General features: G+C 44.7%; 1 protein-coding gene across 8 annotated transcripts in view; it reads left to right on the plus strand.

Annotated features, from left to right (window-relative positions):
- AMOTL1 (angiomotin like 1) overlaps window positions 1–24,074 on the plus strand; it is a 169,376-nt gene that overhangs the window by 43,044 nt on the left and 102,258 nt on the right. For 3 of the 8 annotated variants that reach the window (XM_066370842.1, XM_066370851.1, XM_066370860.1), the window contains exon 3: window positions 715–765. In XM_066370842.1, coding sequence (XP_066226939.1) covers window positions 715–765 — 51 coding nt within the window. Of the gene's footprint in view, window positions 1–712; window positions 766–19,001; window positions 19,063–20,418; window positions 20,688–24,074 lie in introns of those variants that run through there. The other 5 variants (XM_066370869.1, XM_066370899.1, XM_066370878.1 and 2 more) reach the window with 5 other exon arrangements.

Consider the following 24,074-nt stretch of genomic DNA (forward strand, 5'->3'; position numbering starts at 1 on the left):
AATCCTGTATCTCCCCATGAGAAACACAGAACACACGATTTCCCAAGCATCAGAGTAGGGCAGGCACGATAGAAAAGAGCAGGGATCAGTTTTGAACTTGTTATGCTCTAATTTTTAAGAAATGGTCAAAGGGAGTGGGGTGGGGGTGGGAGAGGACACCTTCCAACCAGGAGTTGGGAGGAAGCGCGCGCGCCGCTGCCGAGCGTGACGGCCTCGGTTGCTTAGCAACGGGCAACGGGGATGCGCGCGGGGCTGCAGGACTGGTGGGCGCCGGGAGCTCACCACCACCGCCGCTGCCGCGCTCCCACGGGCCTCCGGGACCCGCGGGGAAACTTTGGGGCTTTCTGACTCTGGGGCGTCGGCGCGAGGCCCGGCAGACGCAGCGATGAGCCCCGCAGGCTAAGGGCAGAGGATGAGGTCGCGGCAGGCGCGCTCGGGAGAGCCGCGGGGCCGCACCTGCGGAAAGTTGGCGCGCACCTGCTTGCCCCTGGAGACGCTCGGTCCCTGCCGAACTGCCCCCGCAGTTTCTTTGGCAATTTCTTATCCCCCGCGGATCAGGCGTCCCGAATCCCTTGTGACCCGGGTTTCACGGATTCTGATCGCTGAGAGAGAGAAACCGCGCTTTTCTTAGGGACCTGCGGAGTAACTGATGCTTGACGATTTGCCTTGAATGGTTGCGATTCTATTTTTGTTTTGTTTCTCTTCTTCCTCCAGACAGTGAGTTTGTGGAAGTCTCTCCTGCGCCCTACAGCCCGGAGGAGTTAGGTAAGTCTGCCCCATTGATTTCCTTCTCGAAAACCACGATTGGGGGCGGGAAACTCCGAGACGAAATCAGTGGGAGGGACTGAGGGAGAGGGCCAGGGGACACTTCCCGGGTTGCATGGTCCCTTTGAGGCGAGAATTGACTTTTTCTCGGAGCGTGTGGCCTGCGTGGTGGGGATAGTGTTGTATGTGTTCTGGGGAAAGGCGGGGCAGAGGGCGGGGGTCCATGTCAGGGGTGCTGCTCTGCGGAGCGCAGCACAGCAAACTACCCTACCTGGGGCTTCTGTAAGCATCCAGACTCATCCTGGCTGGAAGGACGTGGCGGGGCCGGCTCTGCCTAGTCACTTACCTTGCACGAGACGGACATCGTGTGGGTAGTCCTTCACCTGAATTTAATGAAGTCGAAGACCAAAAACGGCGATGCAGTATTTAAATTCCAGGACGTGGGAGCTGCATCCCTTCCTGGTTTCTAGTCCTCATTTAGCCTGTAGGTGTCTGGAAATAGGGCATTTTATCCTCCTATGCCTGCCTTTATAAGTGGAGATTTGTGGTGGATGAACCACCACACTTGTCAAAGACAGACTTCCTAATTTAAAGTAAGGAAATGTACATTGTCAGGATCCAAATATTTCTGCCACCCAGTCTCATTTGGTGGCTGAGTGGTTGTGTTCTTTTCTTTCTTCTTCCTTTTTCTCATTCTCATTTAGTTGAGCTGCTAACAACGTGGGCTGTCAAGTCTGTCCTTTTTGTTCTCTTAACACCAGCTTAAAAATCTTGCCTTCCTACCCCGAATGACAGCTGTTTAAAAATGTTCATCCACAGTACTCTTCTCAGCCTTGAGTACTTTGTTTCTGGCCAGCCTCTCATCCTGGGATGTAAGCCCTCATCGAGTTCCATACCACCTGAAGTAAAATTCCATCTCAGCAAAGACTTTTATTGATTTCTAGGACCCAGGTGCCCGAAATAGGTCTGGATCAAGGATGGCCTTCTGAGGCAGAGAAGAGTACCTTGCTATACTCAGAAGATGTGTTTCTGGCAAGTTGTGAGGCAATCACATTTCTGTAAATGGGATCATACATGCATGAGCAAAACTAGCTTTTAAAGACACACTATGGTGATTCCTTTCATGAAGTGAAAATGATATCTAAACTATAGCTTTGCATGAAGTGATTAAGAAAGCAAATTCTTAGTGATCGGCTCCACTTGTATATAATTATGTATCAATGACACCAGCATTGACACTCCACAGTGTGACAGAAGCTATTTGGTCCTTTTATACTATGGATAAGCATAAGCAGTGGCAGATGGGCATTCTTTGCTCTGTGAAAGTACCTGTCTAACTATGAAATCATTTACATTCACCAAATGATTTATGTACCAGAAGGGCCCAGGTGTTTGACCTTCTTCCAGTCCCATATGTTTTTCTGGGACTGACAGGATTGCCCATCTGAGTCATTGTTAAATAGGGGGAACCCTTCAAGTTAGCATTAGAGAATAAGGAAGCACCTTCTTCTTATTCTGTAGAGATAGCTTCCCTACGGGAAAAGTCCAGTTTCTCATGAGGAAATAGTGTTATAGAAACCGGGAGACTCTGTGCTTCCAGGGCGACGGGATATAAAACACAAGCCTGAGAGTTGGATAGCAGGATTCTAGCCCTCATCTGCTCCATCTTCCTTAGTAGATATGTTAACTAGCCTGTATTGTCATCATCAAAAAGCTGGGGTTGTGCCAGGAGACCGCTAAGGTGTTGTCCAGTTCTATCCTGAAATGCTGCTAGGGGCCTAAAGACGGGATGCTCATAGCTATTGGGTGTTTATTATTTACATTCAAGTGCCATGCTGTTTGGGTTTCTGGTGTCTCCAAAGGGTTATTCTCTCTGACAGATAAGCTCACTGGATGACACTGCATTGTCTCCATGCTATGACAGAGAGGGAGCTGGCATTTCTCCCTCGGAAAGAATTGTGATAGGTTTTTGTGCTTTTCGTAGACATAGCAGGAAAAATGCCTCTTATAGCAGTTGATGGGATTGTCAAGCAGTTATCCTTTCTGGAGCACAGAAGGGCAAGATTCACCCCCTGCTAGAATATAAGGGTAGAAGTAGAGGTAAGTCACTAATACTTAGTTTGAATGCTATCACTACACTTACTTGTGACTTTGGGCAGGTGACCAAAGTACTCTCAGCCTCAGTTATGTCGTCAACCCACTTGGAGACCTTGCATGGATGTTGTAATGATACACATAAGGCACCATTTATTGTATATGCAAGTATTCAGGAAGTATTTGTTGCTGTTATTATTTATTTGAAAGATATTTATTTCCCATGCATGCAGGTTGGAATAGTTTTTATCAATTGTCCCACTTAGTAACCAAAACCATCTTTATTTCTACAAATTTCTCTGCTACTTTCCTAGTCTTCAAAAATAGGTACTCAGGCATGATGATCGGGTCAATTGAATTATTTAGTGATTTGTCCCTGGAGCAGCACGTGGAATGATTTTCCATCTGAGCTTTTTGGTGACAGTCCTAGTACTTTCTGGTGGCATGATCAGTAATCTGTTTCACCTCCAAATTTTTCTGTCAGTCTCCACATCAACTACAATTGGCTCCTTGGGGAATTGATTCTCAGTATTGTAGCAAGATTGTATAATGAAATTAAGGTAACCAAAAAAGGTGTATTTCCGGATGGATGGTATATTGAAGGCTGCAGATGATGGGAAGTCCAGAAATATGCTCTCCCTCCTGTGGCAATTCCATTTGCCAAGGAGGCAAAGCTCACACTTCTTCAAAGCCTTTCTGTAGTCCCATCCATAGGTAGAGGTGATGACCATCTCATAAGAGAGAGGAGTGCGTGGAGAGTTGGGGTGAACCCAGATGTGACCATGTCTGACCTGTCTAATAACCTCGATCGATTCCCCACTACCTAGAGAACTGGTTTGGCATAGGAGGACCTTGACCATCTGCATTACCCCCACTTGCTATAACCTTCTGGTTATATTGAACTTGAGAAGATCCTCTAACTTCAGATCTGTTTCCTTTGTGTGCGTGCCTTTCCTCCTCCTTCTCCCTACCTACCATGGCCGGCTCCTGCTCCTCCTTTGACATTAACCCCATGTGTCATGCCCTGCTAGTGATTTGCAAGCCTGCACATTAGAATCAGGGTATCCATTAAAAGTCCTTGAGATCAGGTCCTACCCCTGACCAATGATATCAGAATCCTTGGAGTGTAGACCCAAGTATCAGTGCTTTATCAGTGTGTGCGTGTGTGTGCGCGTGTGTGTGTGTAATCATTGATTTCTTCTGTTTAATTTTATTTATTGGTTTTAGACAGAAAGGAAGGAATGAAAAGAGAGAGATAGGAACATTGATCTGTTCCTATATGTGCCCTGACCGGGGATTGAACTGTCAACCTCTGTGCTTCGGGGTGATGTTCTAACCAAGTGAGCTAAGTGGCCAGGGCAGCATGTGTGGGTTTTTTTTTTTGTTTGTTTTTTTTTTTAACTCACCTGTCTGGTGATTACAATATGAAGCCAGAGTTGTGAGCTACTGCCCTTGATTGTGCCCTCTCCTTCTTCTTGGTAAACCTAGCAGCCAACACAGGGCCTGGCATGCATAAATCTTCAGTAAATGCTTGTTGTGCAAGTGAGTGAGGGAGTCACTGGATGCCGTGTCTTTTCATTGTCATGTGTCTCTAAGATTGGCCTGTCAGGTTGTTGTGATGGTGCCTTGGAGACAAAATCCTTTGACCTGTGACTTAACTCTCTCCTTTGTTCATTTTTTTGGCTTATCTTCTACTATTCTTTTATTTTCTCTTTTTTTTTTCAAGTGAGAGGAGGGGAGATAGGTAGTGAGACAGATTCCTGCATGTGCCCTGACTGGAATCCACCTGGCAGCTCCCATCCGGAGCTGACGCTCTGCCCATCTGGGGCCATGCTTGCAACCAAGTTATTTTTAGCACCTGATGTGGAGGCTCCACTGAGCCATCCTCAGTGCCTGGGGCTGATGTGCTTAAATCAGCTGAGCCATGGCTGTGGGAGAAGAGAGAGAAAGAAAGAGAAGGGGGAAGAGGAGGGGTGGAGAAGCAGATGGTCACTTCTCCTGTGTGCCCTGACCAGGAACCAAACTGGGATATCCACACACCGGGCGATACTCTACCACTGAGCCAACTGGCCAGGGCCATCTTCTACTATTCTTAAAAATGGAAGTGTTAAAAAAATTAAAGTGATAAAAACCATTTTAGTGGTCAAGTGCGTGTGGGTTTGATTTTTGCTCCACCTGTTACTTTACAACCGTAGGTAAGTCACTTAATCCCTATTTCCTAATCTGTAAAATCATGTGGCGACTAGTTTCTGATATTCTTCTAGACCCACTTACCACCCTTCGCCACTCTGCTATGTGCCTTGGAAAACTTAGTCTTGGAGTAGGCCATCTGGCTTCCAGGTGGCTTTGGCCAATGAGAGGCAATGGCAGGATGTGGGAGAGTGGAAGGAAAGTTTCTTGGTACTTATTCCCTTTCCTTTGTGCTGTGGGATAAGATGGCTGTAGTATTCTAGGCCATAGCCCCCTCTAGAGTCACTATCTCTTACCGCATCAGCTCTGACAGACTCTAGGGCCTGCTCCTCCAACTTTGGGGTGGTGGCAGCTCCCCACGGTGCTAGCCCCAGGTGCTTCTTCATCACATATTTTCCCTTAACCCTAACCCTGCCCATCACACGTGTGTCAGCAGACCCTGCATCAGTCTCTTCAGTCACTCCTTTTGTAGGGTCCTGGCTGATTGGATGGGGGCGATAATAGTGCCAGCTTCAGAGCATGGTTGTGAGGAGTAACTGCATTTTAGGAGTAATGTTCAAATGAAATAACTGTAATTAAACATTTACTCTGTTTTCATGTCCCTAGACAAGTGCTCTGACACCTTCAGGCATGGTCAAAACCTTCTGAAAGGTTTCATTTTTGACATATAAGTTAGAAAGTGTTGCCATTCCTCTCCTCTTCCACGCTGCGTGTTGGGAGGGTGAGTCAAGATTCAAGATATGAAAAATCTGTTCCAAGTCAGTCTTTCCTGCATCCAAAGTTTCTTCTCTCCCATTATATGGGGATGAATAAGGAGGAAGGTCCTAGGTTTAATATTCACTTAAATCCGTGCCAGACACTTTACATGTGTAAGCAGTCTACTCAGCTTCCCAGCTTGGAGTTTAAATTCCATCACCCACGTTAGTACCCCCAAATAAAATAATTTCTGAGCACGTGTCTGCCCATATTACTAAGAAATCAAGCCTTTCTTTAAGGCTACCCCACAATTCTATATCCAAGAATTCTCAGGCATGCTCATTTGCATCCACAGAATCAGTTCCAGCTGCTCAGGCCTTTTTGCCAGGGGAGCTGGAATTCGGATACACCATACTAAGGCTAGCAGACACCGTGATCATGGCTCCACATCCTCTCGGCCTCAGAAACCAGTAGCCCCATGTCTCCAGCCATCACTGCTGCTGCCTCTGCTCGCACCAGAACCTGAATGCTTGGCTTCCGCTTGCTGGGAGTCTGAGTGGTTTGCCGTTTTACCCTCTGTTGGCCTCAGGGAGGAGGATACTACTCTCCTCTCTAGTCTTTCAGTGTCAGAATGCACACAGGTTCTTCTGATTACTACACAAGCCTAGCCCCCCTGAGAGTCTGGGATCAGGCTGGCTACATGGCCAGCTCTGAGCCAGCCTCCCAAACTCCCAGCACCACGCACCCCACCCCTGGATCCACCTCAGATCTCACCACCCTCGAAAGCCTATTTCCCCTGCCTTCCTCCTCCCGCAGGCCCAGAACATAGCTTCCGAGAGAGGAAGGGAGTTTCACCCCAGTTTAACTTTTTCTCAGGATGATTGACAGTGGAAAATTCAATTCCCTTTCCAGGAAACCTCACCCCGCAGCAGGGGTGTGGTCTGACCTCCTGGCTGCAGCAAAACATTCACAGAATTGCTCACCATTGTTAAAGCTCCTTACATCTGGGCAACTCAGTCTCTCCCGTTATTGATCTTGTTGGGCATACTGCTCACTTCATCCTCAGAAAAACTCATTGAGGCTGAATAAATTATTTTCACTTGATGGAAGAGGAAGCAGAAGCTCAGAGAGGTTAAATCATCTGTCCAATGCCACATAGCTAGTTAAAGGCAAAGTTTACATTCAAAATATAATCTCTGGCCCCAGATCCAGTCAGTTTCCTGGGGAGAATAGACAAGTTGCCTCCTCCAGGGAGATTTGGTTGTGAGTTGTCTAAAATAACCTGTGAAAGTAGCCTGCCAGGGCAGTGTATGGCTGTTCAGTACATACTTGTTGAATAAATGAGTGGTAGGTACTCAAAGATATATATATTGTATTAGAACATCACATAGTGATCAATATGCTCTAAAGGAATTTTCTCTGCAACGGGATTTGAAGCAACAACCAGAAAAACTTCTCTTGGCTTTCTTCATTCACTTCCTGCATTTCCTGCTCTGTGTTGCACTGTAGAGTACCTGGGGACAGGAAATCTCTTATAGTTTCTGATGGCGCAGATGCTATTTCTAGAGGAAACTAAACCTTTGCAGCAGCAGCAGCATTTAGGGCAGGCCAGTGGAAGCCTGCAGAGAAATCTGAACACACAATTGAGGGCATGTGGACTCAGGCCCAGATGTAAATTTCATCACCTCTCACAAGGTGTTTGTTTGCTACAGTATACTACACATTGCCCAGAAGATGAAGTAGGAAAGGGAAAACGACAAGAAATTCTGAAGGATAAATGCATATCTATCTTAACGAAAAAAAAAAAAAAAAAAGAAGAAGAAGAAGAAGAAAAAGCAAGGGAAATAAGGAATAGTGAAATAAAACACACACACAAACATACACATGAAAATGGAAGGGGCATTTTCCTTGCCCAAGAGATGTTTTTATTAGCATTATATAAGACTATGTCCAGTTATTCCTGAATCTTAAACACAATCACAACTACCTAGAAATGATGGTATTTCATCACTTGATAAAGGACTATTGGAGTCTAAAGAGTGTTAAATAATCAGCTTGATCTGCTCAAGAGTACTGTCATTTTGGTTTCTAGGTCACATTCTTGCTGTACGATCATTCTGGAATATGTCCTATTTGTTTTTATTTCTCTCAAATTAGTTTTGCTCAGGATGGACACATTAAGATGAGTTGGTAATATTTCTCTCTCTCTCTCTCTCTCTCTCTCTCTCTCTCTCTTTCTCCCTCTCTCTGTTACACTTCCCTCTTCTCTCTCCTTATCTCTCTTGTCTCTCTTCCCCTCCCCCATTTCTGTCTGTTTCCCTGTCAGTCTCCCTCCCTTCCCACTCCAGCTCCCTCCTTCCTTTTCCCATGTTAAGTTGCAATATGGACAAAAAAGGCAGTGCCTGCTTTCCTGGGGCTCTCTGCCAGAAAATGGAACAGGTCAGGTCATAAAGAGGGATAAAAAAGAATGCTTTCTGGCAAAATGGTAAACAGATGTTCAGGGGTGGTTTTACTGTCTCTAGCCCGTCTGCCACCTTCTGAAATGCTGTCCTTTACAGAATTGCTAGATAGGATACTCCTAATCATGGCACATGTGTGTGATTATTTTCATGTCTGTTGGGCAGATAAAATATATTATGCTCACTTTGTTAAAGATGGCACTGCCCACGTGGAGGCCATCGCCCAGGTGATATTAATGTGTGTTGGGGGCGGGCTGTGGGCGGGCAGGATCCTTGTAGCCTGGGGCTTGGTTTTGGGATTAAGCCTTTCCCACCCTTTTTTGCTGTGGGGTAGTACAATCCAATTATGCCTCAGATAAGTGACTTTGTATTAGAAACTTCCCTATTTTGTATAGTGGATTAAAGGTTTGGATTTCTACACTATAAAATAGGGGCAGAACAGGAGCCTGCGCTCTTGGTTCCTGAGATTAGCATTAGAGGAGAGAGCAGAGCAGAGAGCAGAGAAAGGCCACGTGGAGGAGGCCAGAAGAAACAGCCAAGATGGCAGAGTGCTGAGAGAGAAGCCAGTTTGGGCAGAGTTTGTGCAGGGAGAAGGAAGGAGATGGGGAACAGAGTGAATAAGTCTGGTGAGCTAGAAACCTTTGATTCTAGGAGAACTCGGATTAAGTCAGTAGCTTTGTGAGCACTGTATGTGAGTGGGTTTTGGAGCCCAGTGTGTGTTTTTACTTATCCGCTGGGTGCAAGCTAGGATTAAAGATGTTGGCCCATCAGTTTTTGGCTCCATTGTTTCTTTACCGACTGTCCGAATCCAATGCAAACCTGGCAAGAGCCAGGCTGTTATCATGGTGGTCCCGGCTTCTGGCTTTACAATGTCAAATAGATATGTACATTTACGCTGCTTAATTCTACTGTCCCTGTGACCTTTGTACCTGCACATGCAGAGTTGACAAGATTTATTTTCAACTTATTCTGAGAGGGTTTTTAAAAGATTACTGCGAAGTGTGGACAGACACTGTAGCTACCTTTAGGTCACTGTATAACAGTCAATATTTTATATAGAGAGGAGGGACCTGTGGGTGCAAAGCCTTATCTGAAATGAACCCTACAGAAAGTTTGGGGTTGAAAGGGGCTGAATGATGAAGGTCTGCTGACAGAAATTGTAAGCTACTGGGGTTCCTTTCTTTCTGTCCCCAAAGGTTTGCTATTTACTGACTGTTGACCAAAAACCAAAGTCTATTATTGTGGCCCTTTGTGGTTGGCCAGCCAGAGAATTTAGACTACTCTTTTGTTAAAAAGCATTTTTTTCCTTTTGGTTCTAAAAGCTACCCCCCCCACCCCCCACCACCACACACACTCCAAACTCAAAAGACAGATTCCAAATTCAACATTTGCCTGAACTACATCCCTGATGGACACCTGCTGCCTCCACCCCCAGTGGAGTGGTTGCAGTTATTATGGTGAGTGCTATAAGGGAAGTATGCAAAGAGGGTGGGGTTCCAGAGAAGAGGAACCAGACTCTGTCATGGAGGTCCAGGAGAGGCCAGGCAGGCTTCCTGGAGGAGAGCAGTTTTTCACAGTGTGGCCTGCAAGAACAAAGGTCCAGGGCATGAACAGCATCATGTCTGCCTCAGAACAGCTGGCCGCAGCCAGCTCCTCCTCCAGGGTTCATGGAACTGAGGGCTGAAAAATGGATGCGGAGAATGAAACTGTGTTTTTTCCTGCATGCAAGTTTGGGTGAGCATGGAAACTCCATGAAGTGGGACTGGAACCTCATTGAATTAGCAAACAAAAATACAAGAAACCAGTTAAATCTTAATTTCAGGTAAAAAGCAAATGATTGTTTTTAGTATATATCATCCTTTGCAACATTTGTGATATACTGTACTGAAAAATTTCATTGCTTATCTGCAATTCAAATCCAACTGGGTCTTTTATCTGGCAGCCTAGGTGTGGGAGCAGCATCGGGCATGCTCTGCTCTCGCACTGGAATTTAGCTTGCTTTGTTACGAGGTGTGGTAAAGCAGGTTCCATTCTTATCAGCAGGTATTCAGCCCCCATTGGACTCTGTTTAGGTGCTCATGTGAATGAGGTATAATTGCTGATGGGTGTTTTATTTTATCACCTCAGTTAGAAAATGGATGTTGGAAATTAACCCTTATTAGAGCAGAAATCCTAAACAACTTCAGGGACTGGATGTGTGCTTCATCTTATATAATACATAACATAGATCAGTCCTTTCTCTTGGATTGGCTATATGACTTGAGTCTGGATATTGAAGGTTTTGATTTTCTCTATCCTCTCTTACAACAGAAGCTCAGGTCTGGTCTACTCTGTTTTGTAGAGTCATCTAGTGTCCTCATTCCACTGAACACCCAGTGCCCTCTTTCCTTCATGCATGGGCTCTCAGCCTGTGCTAGATCATCACTAGTGGGGGTGTTATATGTGTGGGGGGAGGGGTCCTGCCTCCTGAGAAGACCTGGTGTGGTGTTATGCACTGATCATTCTTGTAACACTATCTTTGTAGGGAGCTGAAATATGACTGCCTGTTCTTGCACCTAGTTCTCTATATTTTGCCTTCTAGAGCTTAAATGTTTTTATTGTGACCCAACAGAAGGATACATTTTACATTTAGACTCACACATACAAATTTAAATAGAAAGGCAACTAAAACTGGAGTTTCATGTAACAGCAATTATACCCTCATTAGAGGGCTGCATCTAATATTTTCTATTATGCTTTATTTTATTTATTTAAAATGCTGGTTAACCTGTCCTAATAATTTCTATCAGTGGGTTGCCAACTACTGTTTAAAAAACAATGCTCTAGCATGTTATACAACAAGTATAGAGTAAGTGCATTCCTCCTTTCTTTCTGAAGATGGCTATCAAACTGTATCTTAATCTTCTCTTCTCCATGCTAGTTATCTTTTTAATATGCTCTGGTTTCTCCACCCATTCTCATCCTGCTCAACATTGGCTGATTGCTTTATAGTTGAGGAAAGTTTCCCTTTAACCTGGCACTGAGAACTAAGCACGTGACCTCACAATATAATTTGACCAATACTTGGTGAAGTGGGGTCATCAGACCACTTGATATTAACCCTCTACCCATGTTAATATCTCGACATGAGTCAATACCCATTATCTATGGTTATTTAATTATTTTAAATCTGCCTAAAATATATAATCTATTTCTAGCCTATTTCTCCCCTGTTTTGCCTGTAATGATATCTGGAGATATTTTTCTTAATTGGGGCAGGGGAGGGGGAATGAAACCAAGATGAATCTACTAGTTAAATATTCCAAAATTTAAGACATGTAAATTAAAAAAAAAAACTGTGTCTAGCTCAATCTGGCACAGCAATAATTAAAAGTCCTCTAATATGACCATATTTTGAATGGATAACAAAATGGATAACAAGTTAGTGATAATAGCTAATAGCTAAGCACTGTGCTGAGAGCTTACGTGCAATTGACTCATGAATTTCTCACAGCCCGTTAAGCTGGTTACTGATGTTGACTATTACTTATTAAGAGAAGGGAAAATGAGCTTTAGTAAAGGCAGGTGAGTTAGCTAGTGACATAAGTTTTAAGACGTAAAAGGAGAGTTGATCCCAGGCCCATCAGACTTCTCAGCTAGTTTTTTAAAAAAAAACTTAACTGTGCCCCACAGATTGAAAACCACCTCTGGTGGTTTAGAAAGAGAGGATGTATGGAACGTGCCTAGCATATGCTAAATCAGGGGTCCTCAAACTACGGCCTGCGGGCCCGCATGCAGCCCCCTGAGGCTATTTATCTGGCCCATACTGCACTTCCAGAAGGGGCACCTCTTTCATTGGTGGTCAGTGAGAGGAGCATAGTTCCCATTGAAATACTGGTCAGTTTGTTGATTTAAATTTACTTGTTCTTTATTTTAAATATTGTATTTGTTCCTGTTTTGTTTTTTTACTTTAAAATAAGATATGTGCAGTGTGCATAGGGATTTGTTCATAGTTTTTTTTTATAGTCTGGCCCTCCAACGGTCTGAGGGACAGTGAACTGGCCCCCTGTGTAAAAAGTTTGGGGACCCCTGTGCTAAATAGATCTTACTTCTTTCCATAGTGGGGAAAAGCTTAGTGAAAGTTAAGGGACCTAGCAGTCCCCAGGAGTCTGTCTCCATCCATCACTAACTACACCAGGCTCAGGCCTCGGAGTGCTTTCCAGGGGTGCAGTCCAGTCTAGAGGCAGGGGGAGTCTCTCCTGTGCTGGGGGAGGAGGGACTAATTGCTTGTGAGGGAAAGTAATGCAGTGGTTAAAATGGGCTTGAATCCTAGCTCTGTCACTCATGAGCCAACTGAGCTCGGGAAATCCACAAAAGTTCACCTGGACTCTCTTCCTCATGTGTAAGGCATGGCTGATATACCTACCTTTCAGAGCGTTCTGTACCGATGAAATGAGATAATGTGTAAAATCACCCGGCACAGAGGAGACACTACTCTGTGCAGGCTAGTTCAAAACTGAAAACTGGGTTTTGATCATTCTTCGTCTACAATATCTCTTGTCAATTCCCTTATTAAGGTTGGGATTCTGAGTTCATAGAAAAGTAGGTTTCCTAAATGTGCTATACCAGTGGTTCTCAAAGTCTGATGCATGAACCAACCTCATCAGCATCACCTGGAAACTTGTTAGAAATGCATTCTTGGGCCCCACCCTGACCTACTGAATCAAACTCTCAGCTGGGACCCAGCAGTCAGTTTTAACAAGCTCTTCTGGTGACTGATGCAGCTAAAGTTGAAGAACTACTGCCCTCTTAGCACTGAGGGTCCTCGGTCTTCCTTTTCTTAAATAGGGTTCACTTGAAGCTTCTAGACCAGTGGTCCCCAACCCCCGGGCCGCGGACCAATACCGGTTCGCAGAGAAAGAATAAATAACTTACATTATTTCCGTTTTATTTATGTTTAAGTCTGAATGATGTTTTATTTTTTAAAAATGACCAGATTCCTTCTGTTACATCCGTCTAAGACTCACTCTTGACTCTTGTCTTGGTCACGTGATACATTTATCTGTCCCACCCTAAAGGCCGGTCCGTGAAAATATTTTCTGACACTAAACCGGTCTGTGGCCGAAAAGAAGTTGGGGACCACTGCTCTAGGGTGATTGCATCTTTTGTGTAAATATTGTGAGCAAAGGTATAAACTGTGGAGTATACCTTCAGGTTGTTTCCACTTAATTTTTTTATTATATTTTACCCCAGACTGGTCATTTTCTCTTCCTCTCTTCCACTTAGTTTGAAGCGCATTTGTATATACCTTATGACATAAAGGTTGCGTAGAAAGGGACCATTCCCACACTGGAGGATGGAGACTGGTACCATTGCTGAGGAATTCTTCCTGGGCCCACCCCTGGATCCTTGGTACCAGATTCTTGCAGGTCCTCTCTCCCTTTGCCTCTTTGAAGTTTCTCACACTCATTGGGCTCTTTCCTGCTTCAAGATACTTTCACATATTGTTTGGTTTACTGAAATGTTCCCTTTCTTCTTCACCGCCTCGGAGAAGCCTTCTGTTTCCACTCCCTCTAAGTGGCCATCACTCTCCTTTGTTAGTGTGTTATTGCACCCTTCTCTCTTTCTTCATCATCCTGGGACAAATTTGTAATTATGGCTTTCTTTATATGCATTTTAGTAAGACAGAGCCCTCACTGGTGGAGTGTCTTGTTGTTCAATGTAATTGATGATATTTTTTGAATAAATGAATGAACCATTGCAGTTCTCGCATAGCTCTGCCTTCTTTCAAACTGTATTGTGCTTTCTGTTAGTTCTTCTGTTTAGGACTTAAGTTTTTCTAGTTATTTCAAATATTTCACTCTCTACCTTGGACTTTTCTGAAGACTCTTCTGCATTGTATGATCCTGGCTCTATAACTAACACACAATAAATACTTCCTGATTTCTGGATGAACAGCTTATTACTTAAGATGTGAATTTTAATACCTCAATGCACTCTGAGTTTTTGCTATAAAACAAATTTTTCTTCTGAAATGAAATATGCTTAGGAGCTGAAGCCACTAGAAATGGTGAGAGCTTCCCCATTCTCTGTCTTTGGCATTTAAAATACAAGGCATGCTGGTATTGAGTGAATATTCTAGAAAGAGAAGAACTAGATCTGTTGTATAAGTTGTGGAGGGGCCATTCTTCTCACTGTTCCTTCTAGCTGTGGACAGAAAGGGCTTATTTTCAGAATTAAACACCCAAGTATCCTTTTCAGAATGGCAACTACGAGGGAGCTTAAGTATGAACTTCTGATCTATGTTATGTCCAGTTATTGCAGCAATCCTTGTTTTTAATAGTGATTTTATGTTGCTGTTATTTTAGAAACTCAGTAAGATCCCAGTTTTTTTTGTTTGTTTTTTTAAGTGTTTATATCATCGTTGGAAATATGAGAGTAAAACATGGTTAGGTTTTTGTTCAGGAAAAGAGGAAAAGGAAGAAGGTATTAGCACGATATGCTTCAGGGTAAATGAAACGGAGGCTGCCTCCTAGCAGCCTGCAATTAGATTCACCCCGCAACTCAGTGGAATGATCAGTATGGTTAGAAGCTTGGGAGCCTGTAAACAAGGAAGCATCTATTACTCAGCTAGCTCAGTGGTTCTCAACCAGGAACAATTGTGCCATAGGAGACATTTGGCAATATCTGTGGAAGTGTTAGTAGTTAGTTGCCACAGCTTGGGTTGGGTTGGGGGTGTTGCTACTGGCATCTAGTGGGTAGAGGCCAGAAATGTTAAACATCCTATAGGGCACAGGGCATTCCTTCACAACAAAATATCGTTAGCCCCAAATGTCAGTACGTAGTGCCAACCAAGGCTGAGAAACTTTGAAATAAACAATACTCCCAAGGTTTTTGTAGTAATAGTGGCAAATAATAATTAGAATGACTATCATTTATTAAATACCTGCCGTATCTCAGGCTCTTTATATTCACGGCTACTCAGTGCCTACTGAAGTCAAGATCTGAGCTGAGGTTTGTCTGGGGCCAGTGTCTCTACTCTTTCTCTTTAGCTATGTGGTGTGGGTGCGTGTTCATATCTACCCTCTGTTTCTTGTGATTTATATGGATCAAGTGATGTGTTTAGCACATATTAAGTAATACACTCACAGGAGAAAGCCATGAGGCAAGAAGAGACTGGTGTGTCACTGTGGGTGTGAAGCTGAAAACATCCAGACAAACAGGCCCAATCCAGAACTTACTAATCGAGCTAAACGCCTCTGTAGGGTAGTAGCACAGAGCCTGGCCCTTAGTCAGTACTTAATACTCATTGTGAAGTTTTTTTCGTAATCAACAAGTCCTTGGGTAAGTTTCAATGGAGCAGGGTTTCCAGATGACCTTTTCTAATACAATATTTTTAATTAATTTATTTAATTATTATTTTGAGAACGAAAGGAGAGAGAGAAGGTAAGAAGCACCAAGTCTTAGTTGCTTTTCTTTTAGTTGTGCATTGATCGTTTCAAGGGAGGAGAGAAGCACCAACTCATAGTTGCTTTCCCAGGGGAGCCAGTGTCCCCTTGCTCAAGCCAGCGACCTTGGGCCTTTCTTGTCAGTGACCTTTTCAGGCTCAAGCTGGGAGCTTTGGGATCCTGGGGAGCAGTTTCCTCATCTCTCAGGCACCGGGTATTCCCAGAATTGCAGAAGTGTCTCACCTGTGTATCTCCCACTGGCCTTCCGTGTCTCCTTCCTCTCCATTTGTCACTCTTTCGTCCTTAGGCAGTCAGGCTGGCAAAGGCTCATCCCTTGCTCTTCCCTCTCATCACAGCAGTAGCCTTCCGGCACCCTGTACTTTAGGCACTCCCCCTGTTCCCCAACATTTGTTCCTGTCAACAGCTAACAAAATGAGGGCAGGCGCATGGCCTCCCTGGGAAAAGCTTATTTGAGAATGTGATTTTATATTTGGAACAAGCAGGAAGAAATACTGTCTGTAAAACAGAGGACTGAAAGAAAAGCTTGGAGAAGATCTTCTAGCCCGGTGATAATACGGGTTTTTTTTTTTGTTTTTCTTTATTTTATTAAATCTGGGGTTGGTGTGACCATTTGTGTTAATGAAAGAAGAGAGTCTGAGAAAAGTGTTGAGAAGCATGGCAGCATGTGCTCTCCTTTCTCCTGCCCACATCTTTGCTGTGATCTCCTTCTCAGCACCTCGGTTTCTTGAACTGCCCCCCAACCCTAAAAAATCAGTCACTTCTTTGTGCTTCCATAATGCTTTGTTTTAACCCCTAATATGTCAGCCATCAACCCAGTGGTGGGATTCAGCTAGTTGGGCAGAACTGATACCTAATTTTTCGCTGAGTTCGTTGAACCAGTTGTTAAAATGGCACTTGTAATTAGGGTTCTCTCTAAGGTGGGTGGCTGCTCTCTAAGGTGGGCGCCTGGGCAGCCGCCCAATGTGGAAATCACAAATTTATATTCCTTACTCTTTTTTTAATGTTCATCGGCTCAACAGTGTATTCTAAGTACCTGTAGTAATGTTCATTTTGTCAATAGGTGAAAAAAATTGCAAATGAGGCCACCAGTCAAGAAGCAATATTGAAATATATTAAATAACAGTTTTATTGTTTTTTGGCAGGTATTATTTAATATTTTTTCATTACTATTTTAAGACATTTATAATCTAGTTTTGTGTACCTCCTTTATTATTCTTATTTAAGTATTAAATATATGAAATAATAAACTACCTTTCAGTATACCATTTTTTTATACTTAAAATGTCATTAGGGCAGAGAACTGATAGTTAAATTATTTGAATTCCACCACTGCATCAACCTTTACCTTTATCAGATGAAGCGCTGATGTGGTAAATGCTTCTGAGGGAGAATTGCAGCAGCGCTGTAAGCCCAGTGAACCAGCTGGAGACCTTAGTCCGTGGCGCCCAAACTTCAGTGTGTTAGGAGCCACTTAGAGTGAATTCTGGGACTCCACCTTAAAAATTCTGAACCTCTCAGATTTGGAGGTGGGCACATCAGAAATGTAAAATTCTACATGTTTTGGTTTATAAATCATACTTTATGAATCACTACAGAACTTGAGCTTTAAAAATATACTTACGTGTTCTAGAATCAAAACAGCGTTTTGATTAAGACAGTCCGGCTGGCCCTGGCTGGGCTGCTCAGTTGATTAGACTTAATCAACTCTAATCATTAGAACATCGTCCCGATACACCATGGTTGCAAGTTTATTCTAGGGCACATATGGAGTCAGCCAATGAATGCATAAATGGATGGAACAAAAATCGATGTTTCTCTCTCTCTCTCTTCCTTCTTTTTCTCTCTAATGTTGATTAAATAAAAAAAAATAAAAAATAAAAAAGACAGCCTGGCTGCCTTCAGTCATTGATTTGTTCATTGAACTAGCATTAATAAAAAAATACTAATATAGTATGTCCTGTCTTAAGCGACACCGTGCCCTGCCCTGAGCTGTGTTTTTTGTGGTCAGACCTGTCTACTCTCCTTTTGCCATTTGCTGTCTCTCTCCTAGCAAGCTCAGGCCCCTTCTCAGGGAACATGCCAGTCAAAGTAGTAGCTGATAAGGACTTCAAAGGCAGTATTTGGTGATGTGCGTCACTGTAGAAAGGAGGCTGACCATTAGGCTGAGTGTACAGATCCAAGGAAAACACAGACGCTGACTGGTTCACCTGGCTGCTAGCGAAACTGCATTCAGTTGTTACTGTAAACATACCTTCTGTTTGGCCCCTAGCATATGTCAGAATTGCCGACCATATACTGTATACTATAAAGTGTTATTGATGAGCTCTTGCTAGTCAGATCCAAAGACTTTTTCTCACTCCTTAGTTCCTGAGCGATAGATTCAGATGTATTTAATGTAGAAGATTGTTCATTTTCCATTTCTGGTGTAATGATTATTAATAGTTGAAGAAATTAAGGTATTTGGAGGGGAAAACTGGCCTCCAGCAGGTCCTTCCGCCTGTGCTGCCATGCATTTGGCTCTTGTGCTTGGTGTCAATTTGAAGAGTCTAGGCTAGGGTAACCTGATAGAACCAGAAGATTCTTGAGCCCGCAAGCTGTGCCTGTTGCTTCATCAGAAGTCTAGGAAACTAGCTTTTGAGAGAGGGACCAAATTCTAAAACTTCCTTCATCCTCCATGCCTTTAAACCTGCCCAGCTCTCTATCTCTCCAGCCTCTTCCTCTTCCTCCTCCTTCTCCTTCTTTCCCTAATTTTTTGTTGTGGGCATTCTCCAGGTAAACCAATCTTCACAGCTTCATCTTTTCTCCTCTCGGTACCTCTGGTCTCGGCTTCTCGCCCAGGCTCTTCTTCCTTATTCCCTCTCATCCAGAGGACAGTAAGTCTCTTAACATCTTTTTCAGACATGTTTCCTCTCTCAGCTTGGCTTCTCTCATCATTGGCCCAGTGATCCATTCTTCTATGAATGGTCCATTCATCCTTGGACCCAGGTTCAAAATCTGGGGTAACTTGATTGCTCTGTTCTTTCTTCCAGGATAGTTAGCCATCTTGTCCATGAAAAGAGTAAAATCTTGCTTCAGAGATTTAGCATTTTTCTTCATTGTGTTTGGTATCTTCAAAGATTTGGTATTTATGTGATATCTCTTCCTCTCCATCTACTTTGCCCCAACCTCACAGGTCATTGCTTCCCACAGTGATTTCCTGATTTCCTGGGTTCTCTCCGCCTTATAGGACTATTGGAGGGTTGTTTGAAATAACAATAGCAAGTATATGTTAAGCACTTATATGCATTGTACTAATTATTCTACATTTGTTACTTTATTCAGTCCTTAAAACCACCCTATGATGCTGTTTTCATCATCGGGCAAACTGAAGTTTAGAGAAGTTAGGTGACTTGCCCAAGGTCACACAGATGGTGAGTGGTTGCACTGTGACTCAGTACATGCCTGTTTTGTTCCCTTGGATGCTTGTAACTGATAAATTCTGTTGCTTTCTAGGATATAGTCTATACTAAAACGCTTGCAGCATCTGAGCTCCAACACCCTTCAGTGCCCTCCTTTCTCCTGCAGCCAGACCTTCCCTCACCTTTTCTAGCCCTTGTGTTGTTGTCTTCTTGTTTTGTTTGCATATCTTGTCTTCTTAAATAGATAATAAATCTTTAAAGGGCTTAGCTGCTTCTCTTGTGTGCTATTCAAGTACTAGGATAGAATTTGGTAATAGAATTTGGTAAATAATTGTTAAATTACTGCATGTGGGCTTCCTGAGCTAGCCACCCCAGGAATCAGAAGAATAGTCTAATCAGGATTCACAATCTGCCAGGATTACTGGAGGGGAAAAACTGCTGGCAGATTGTCTAGGTAATTGTCAGGATCTGGGCAGGAATGCCTGAAGGAATCCTGGTCTAGTGAAAGGAGTGGAGAGGAACACCAGAGGCGTGGCATGCACTAAGTCCTGTTAACATCTTCTGCAGCAGCTGCACTCTTACCGGCCTCACCCTCTGAGCAGCAGAGCAGGCCCGTGAGGGATTAGGAGAAATGTTATGATGAGGGCTGGTTCCTGATCTCCAGATCAAGGCTCCAAAGGTCTGCAGAGTATTTATGAGTATAATGCAGTGGGTGAATGGTGTTACTTAGTACCGCCTGATTTAAGAGGTGGGGAGAATCAGCTACAGTTTCCCAGAGTCACTGTCTTTGCCCCCCCTCGGGCTTGGGGGTTGTGACCACAAGATGTTCAGTTCTCCCAATACATTTCATAACTAAGTGTGTAAGATCTGTTTTGGCCCCTCTGCTTGTTAACGGAGTATATATATCATAGCAGCATGTCGCCCAATCTCAGCGTGCCGTAGATGCACTGGGCCTGGAAAATGCAAAGAGAGAAGTGTGTGGCCACTTTTCATCTGGATATTCCTCTTAAGAAAAAAAATCCTAAACAGATCCTAACCTGGATTTAGAGGACTGATCAGGAAACTGAGTTCTGCCGGAGTTGGCATGTTGGGAAGGAAGAACAAATTGAAGGATAGGGGAACTGGTTAGTCCGACATTAATTAAACCACGGCAGGGGACAAAAGGAGGCTATCACCTACCTCCCTAACTCTCTGGGAGACACGTCAGCTTGGACTCCGGCATTTTCAGCAGGCAGTCAGTCTTATGGACCGAGACGGGTGGCGGGCAGCAGCAGACGGGCTCTAGGGCCCAGCGGCCAGGCGTCGGGGCGGGGATGGAGTGTAGGGTTACAGTGACGAGCCCAGACGACCCTCCCGACCAGACCGGCGTGCTGGGAGCGTGGGCGGAGGTGGGAGCGCGCAGGACGTAGGACCCAGCAGCGGTTGTCGGGTTTGGGGCTGAAGGTGAAGCCCTGGCATTTCCCTTCTTCCTGTGTGAATGGGGCTGATTGTCCGGCTCCACTTCTTCGCGCTGCCCCACGCCATGTCCAGCGCGCTGCCTGGCGGCCGCCTTTTCCAACCACGGCACTGAACTAGCTATGATCGCCTCATGTGGAAGGCAAAGTTGCGTCGGGGAACTTGTGAGTCTGCGGTGAAAGGTAACCAGTCCCCGCTGGGATGCGCCTCCGTGTCTTCCAGATCTCTCACGAGAGGGACCCAGCTGTCCAGTGTTCCCTCGCCCCCTGCTGCTAGGGGCTGGGGGACCCTGCTTTTGGGGGTTTGGGGCTGAGATAGGTTCTCCGAGACTCTGGCAGCCGATTTGGCGCCAGGGATCGGGAGTGGTCGCCACCGTGATCTTAGTCTTCTACCCAGATTTTCTTTCCCCCCTTTTTTTGGAAATAGCAGAACTCCGTTTCCACACCACCTTTTAGACCTCCCAGTGCCAGTGGGCCGCGTCAGAGAGTCCCGTTGTCCTGCGCCCCAAACGAAGGCTGGAAAGTTGTGTCCGCCCGCCGGGCCTACGACCCTGGGGTGCTGGCGCACCCCCACCGTGGGTCTAGCCTTTCCGGAGGTGCCCTGCCGTTTGGCTGCACTCTCCGAGACGCGCCCGCGCGCGGATCTCCCAACGGCGGCGGAGGGAGGAGGCGGAAAGGAGGAGCTGGGTGGCCGCTTTCCTCCACGAGCGAGACAAAGGCGCGCGCACCCGCCCGCCCGATGGGCTATGGAGCTTGGGGCTGGACCCTTCCTGCCCACAGGACAATCTAGGCCCTGGCGGATGGGGGCGACGAAAGGGTCGCGTTCTCGACCCCGAGGCTTCTACTCCTTTGTTCTCTCCAGACAAGTTTCTCTGACAGAAACCCGGGAGTTACATCTAGCTCTCCTTTGCTGTTAGTGCTGCCGTTGAAAGAATCTGGTTTTAGAGGGGGGCAAAAAACTTTGCAAGATCAACTGTTTTTCTTGGAATGTGACATTTGTGGCAGGAAGGACATTGGCACGGCCTTGACAGCCGAGGGAGCCGAGGCCCTGTACTTGGGTACAGTCCAAACGCCAGGTAGCCAGCACGGCTGGGGGACAAGACTGTGGAACTCGCGAGCCTCGGTGCGCACCCACCTCAAGGGCCTCCGCCGCCTGGACTGTGCTGGCTGCGATGATGCCCACTCTACTCCCCAGCCCGAGAATCCCGATTCCTCAGCTCCCCTGCCTCACCACGCCCTGCTCTCTAGTATCTTGATTGGTGTCAGGGAAGACTTTCCCTTTTCATTATTGTTCGAATGTTTTTGCTTTTTTGGCATTGGTGTTGGTTTACTGTGTCCAAGTGGCAAATGCTTTGGAAAATGCTGGGCTTCCATGTAGATCACCTCGTCTGGGGCTTCAGTAGACGGGACTCTGAGCCTTCGGCCAATGGAGGAGAGGTTTTGTGGTTTAGACCAACATTTTGGGCCCTTGGTCCCTAAGTTCCCTTGTCACCATTGTACAGTGTGGAAACTGTTGCCCATGAGCATCTTCTAAGCATTTATGAAGTCGAGTTTTGTATTGCTTCTCAGGTCTGGGTGGTGGAGGGTAGGGAGGGAGTAGCCAGCCATTTATGATACCAGGAGATGCTTTGACTACGAACAATAATATTACTTGCCATAGCAAGTAAAACCAGAATGGAGGGATATTAATAGCTACTATTCCAAAAAATTTCCCTCCTTTTCAAGACGTGAAAAGGCAGGGCTTGAAATGTTAAGCAGTCATGTCTCTCTTCTTCCAAAACTGCCTTGTGGTTCCCTGCCAAACTGACTAAGATTTCCCCTGCCCCCCCCCCCCCCCCCCTACTCCTGACTGCCCACCATTCCTGGCTCCAACCACTTCTGGATCCTGGAAGCTCCCTGTGGTGGTCAGACCCAGGTTAACAATTAGGGGGTCTATCTAGATTGTAAGTTCTTGAAGAATCTAGACCAATGTGAAACATTTCCCATCACATTGTTCTCAGCATTATAGTGCCTTTAGTATGATGGCTCTTTATGAGAATTATCATACATGGGAACAATACTTAAATATGCTTTGAATTGTTTTAAAGGATTGGAAGCCACTGATTTGACCAGAATAAAAAGAATAGGACACACAGTAGAAGGCTTTCAAGATGCTTCTACTCTCCCTGGTGAAGTGTGATGAGGGAGTGCTTAGTTTTTGGAGACATGTATTTTCAAGATAAATAAGGAAACCCTTGTAACCTCTGCAAGTGGATAGGAGGGAGAGAAGTTGCTGCACTTAAAGTCCACTCCCCTTCCCTCTTCTTTTAAAAATACACAGAAGTCTTGGTTTTTTAGGTTCTGTGCAAATGGAAGAATACTAATGTGTGGAAGGGCATGGGGAGATCAAAGCATTTAAAAATACATCTTTTCATGGAAGCTAATGGAGGACTTTCAGTTTAAATGGGATTTTAAAGTGCTGTCGTTAAGAAAAGTGCACGAATACAGAAATGTAAGCAATTTTTATGGGTAGGCACACTGATTAGACTTGAGAGTGTCTGCCCTTGGCCAGTTAGTCTGGAGGTTTTTGTGGGTAGAGTTCTGCTTTTTTTGATGTCTACTGTTGTGGAGAAGTGTGGACCCAGAGCCTGGGGAAAGATGGCTAGACTAATTGAAATTAGATGGCTGGGTAGAATTCTGTTAAAAAGCACAGCCCCTGGGTCCTGTGCCTTGTTTTTTTGTAGTAATCTGTGAAAGTGCTTTGAAAATGATCAAGTACTGCAGTATTCCCCCCTTATCCCTCAGTGGATCCCTGAAACTGCAGATGGTACTGAACCCTATCTTATGGATACTATGTTTTTTTCTTATACAATATATGCATATCTGTGATAAAGTTTAATAAATTAGGCACAGTAAGAGATTAACACTAATAATAAAATAGGACAGTTATAACAATATACGATAGTAAAAGTTATGTGAATGGCTTTGGGGCCACTATTAAGTAAAATAAGAGTTATCTGAACATAAGCACTATAATACCAGGACAGTCCATCTGATAACCGAGCTAGCTAAGTGACTAATGGGCACATAGTATATATATACTGGATAAAGGGGTGATTCACGTCCTGGGCTGGATGGAGTGGGATGTCCTGAGGTTTTATCACATTGCTCAGAACAGCATGAAATGTTAAAATTATTAATTGTTTATTTGTGGAGTTTTTCATTGACTATATTCAGACTGAGGCTAACGGGACTTATAAAACCTCGGAAAGCAAAACCATAGACAACTGTATATAATGTCAGGCTTCTTATTTTACTTATTTATTTTCACTGTTTTTATTTTTTTAGAGAGAATATAAGACAGACAGGAAGGGAGAGAGATGAGAAGAGTCAACTCATAATTTGCCTCACTTTAGTTGTTTACATTACTGATTGTGCCTTGAAACATAGGTGGGGAGGATGGCCCTCCAGCTGAGCCAGTGACCTGTTGCTCAGGCCAGAAACCTTTGGGCTCAAGCCGCTACTGTGGGGTCATGTTGATGACCCCATTCTCAAGCTGGTGAGCCAATGCTCAAGCCAGCAACCTCGGGG

Source organism: Saccopteryx leptura, chromosome 1, assembly GCF_036850995.1.
Source record: "Saccopteryx leptura isolate mSacLep1 chromosome 1, mSacLep1_pri_phased_curated, whole genome shotgun sequence".
NCBI classification, from domain to species: domain Eukaryota; kingdom Metazoa; phylum Chordata; class Mammalia; order Chiroptera; family Emballonuridae; genus Saccopteryx; species Saccopteryx leptura.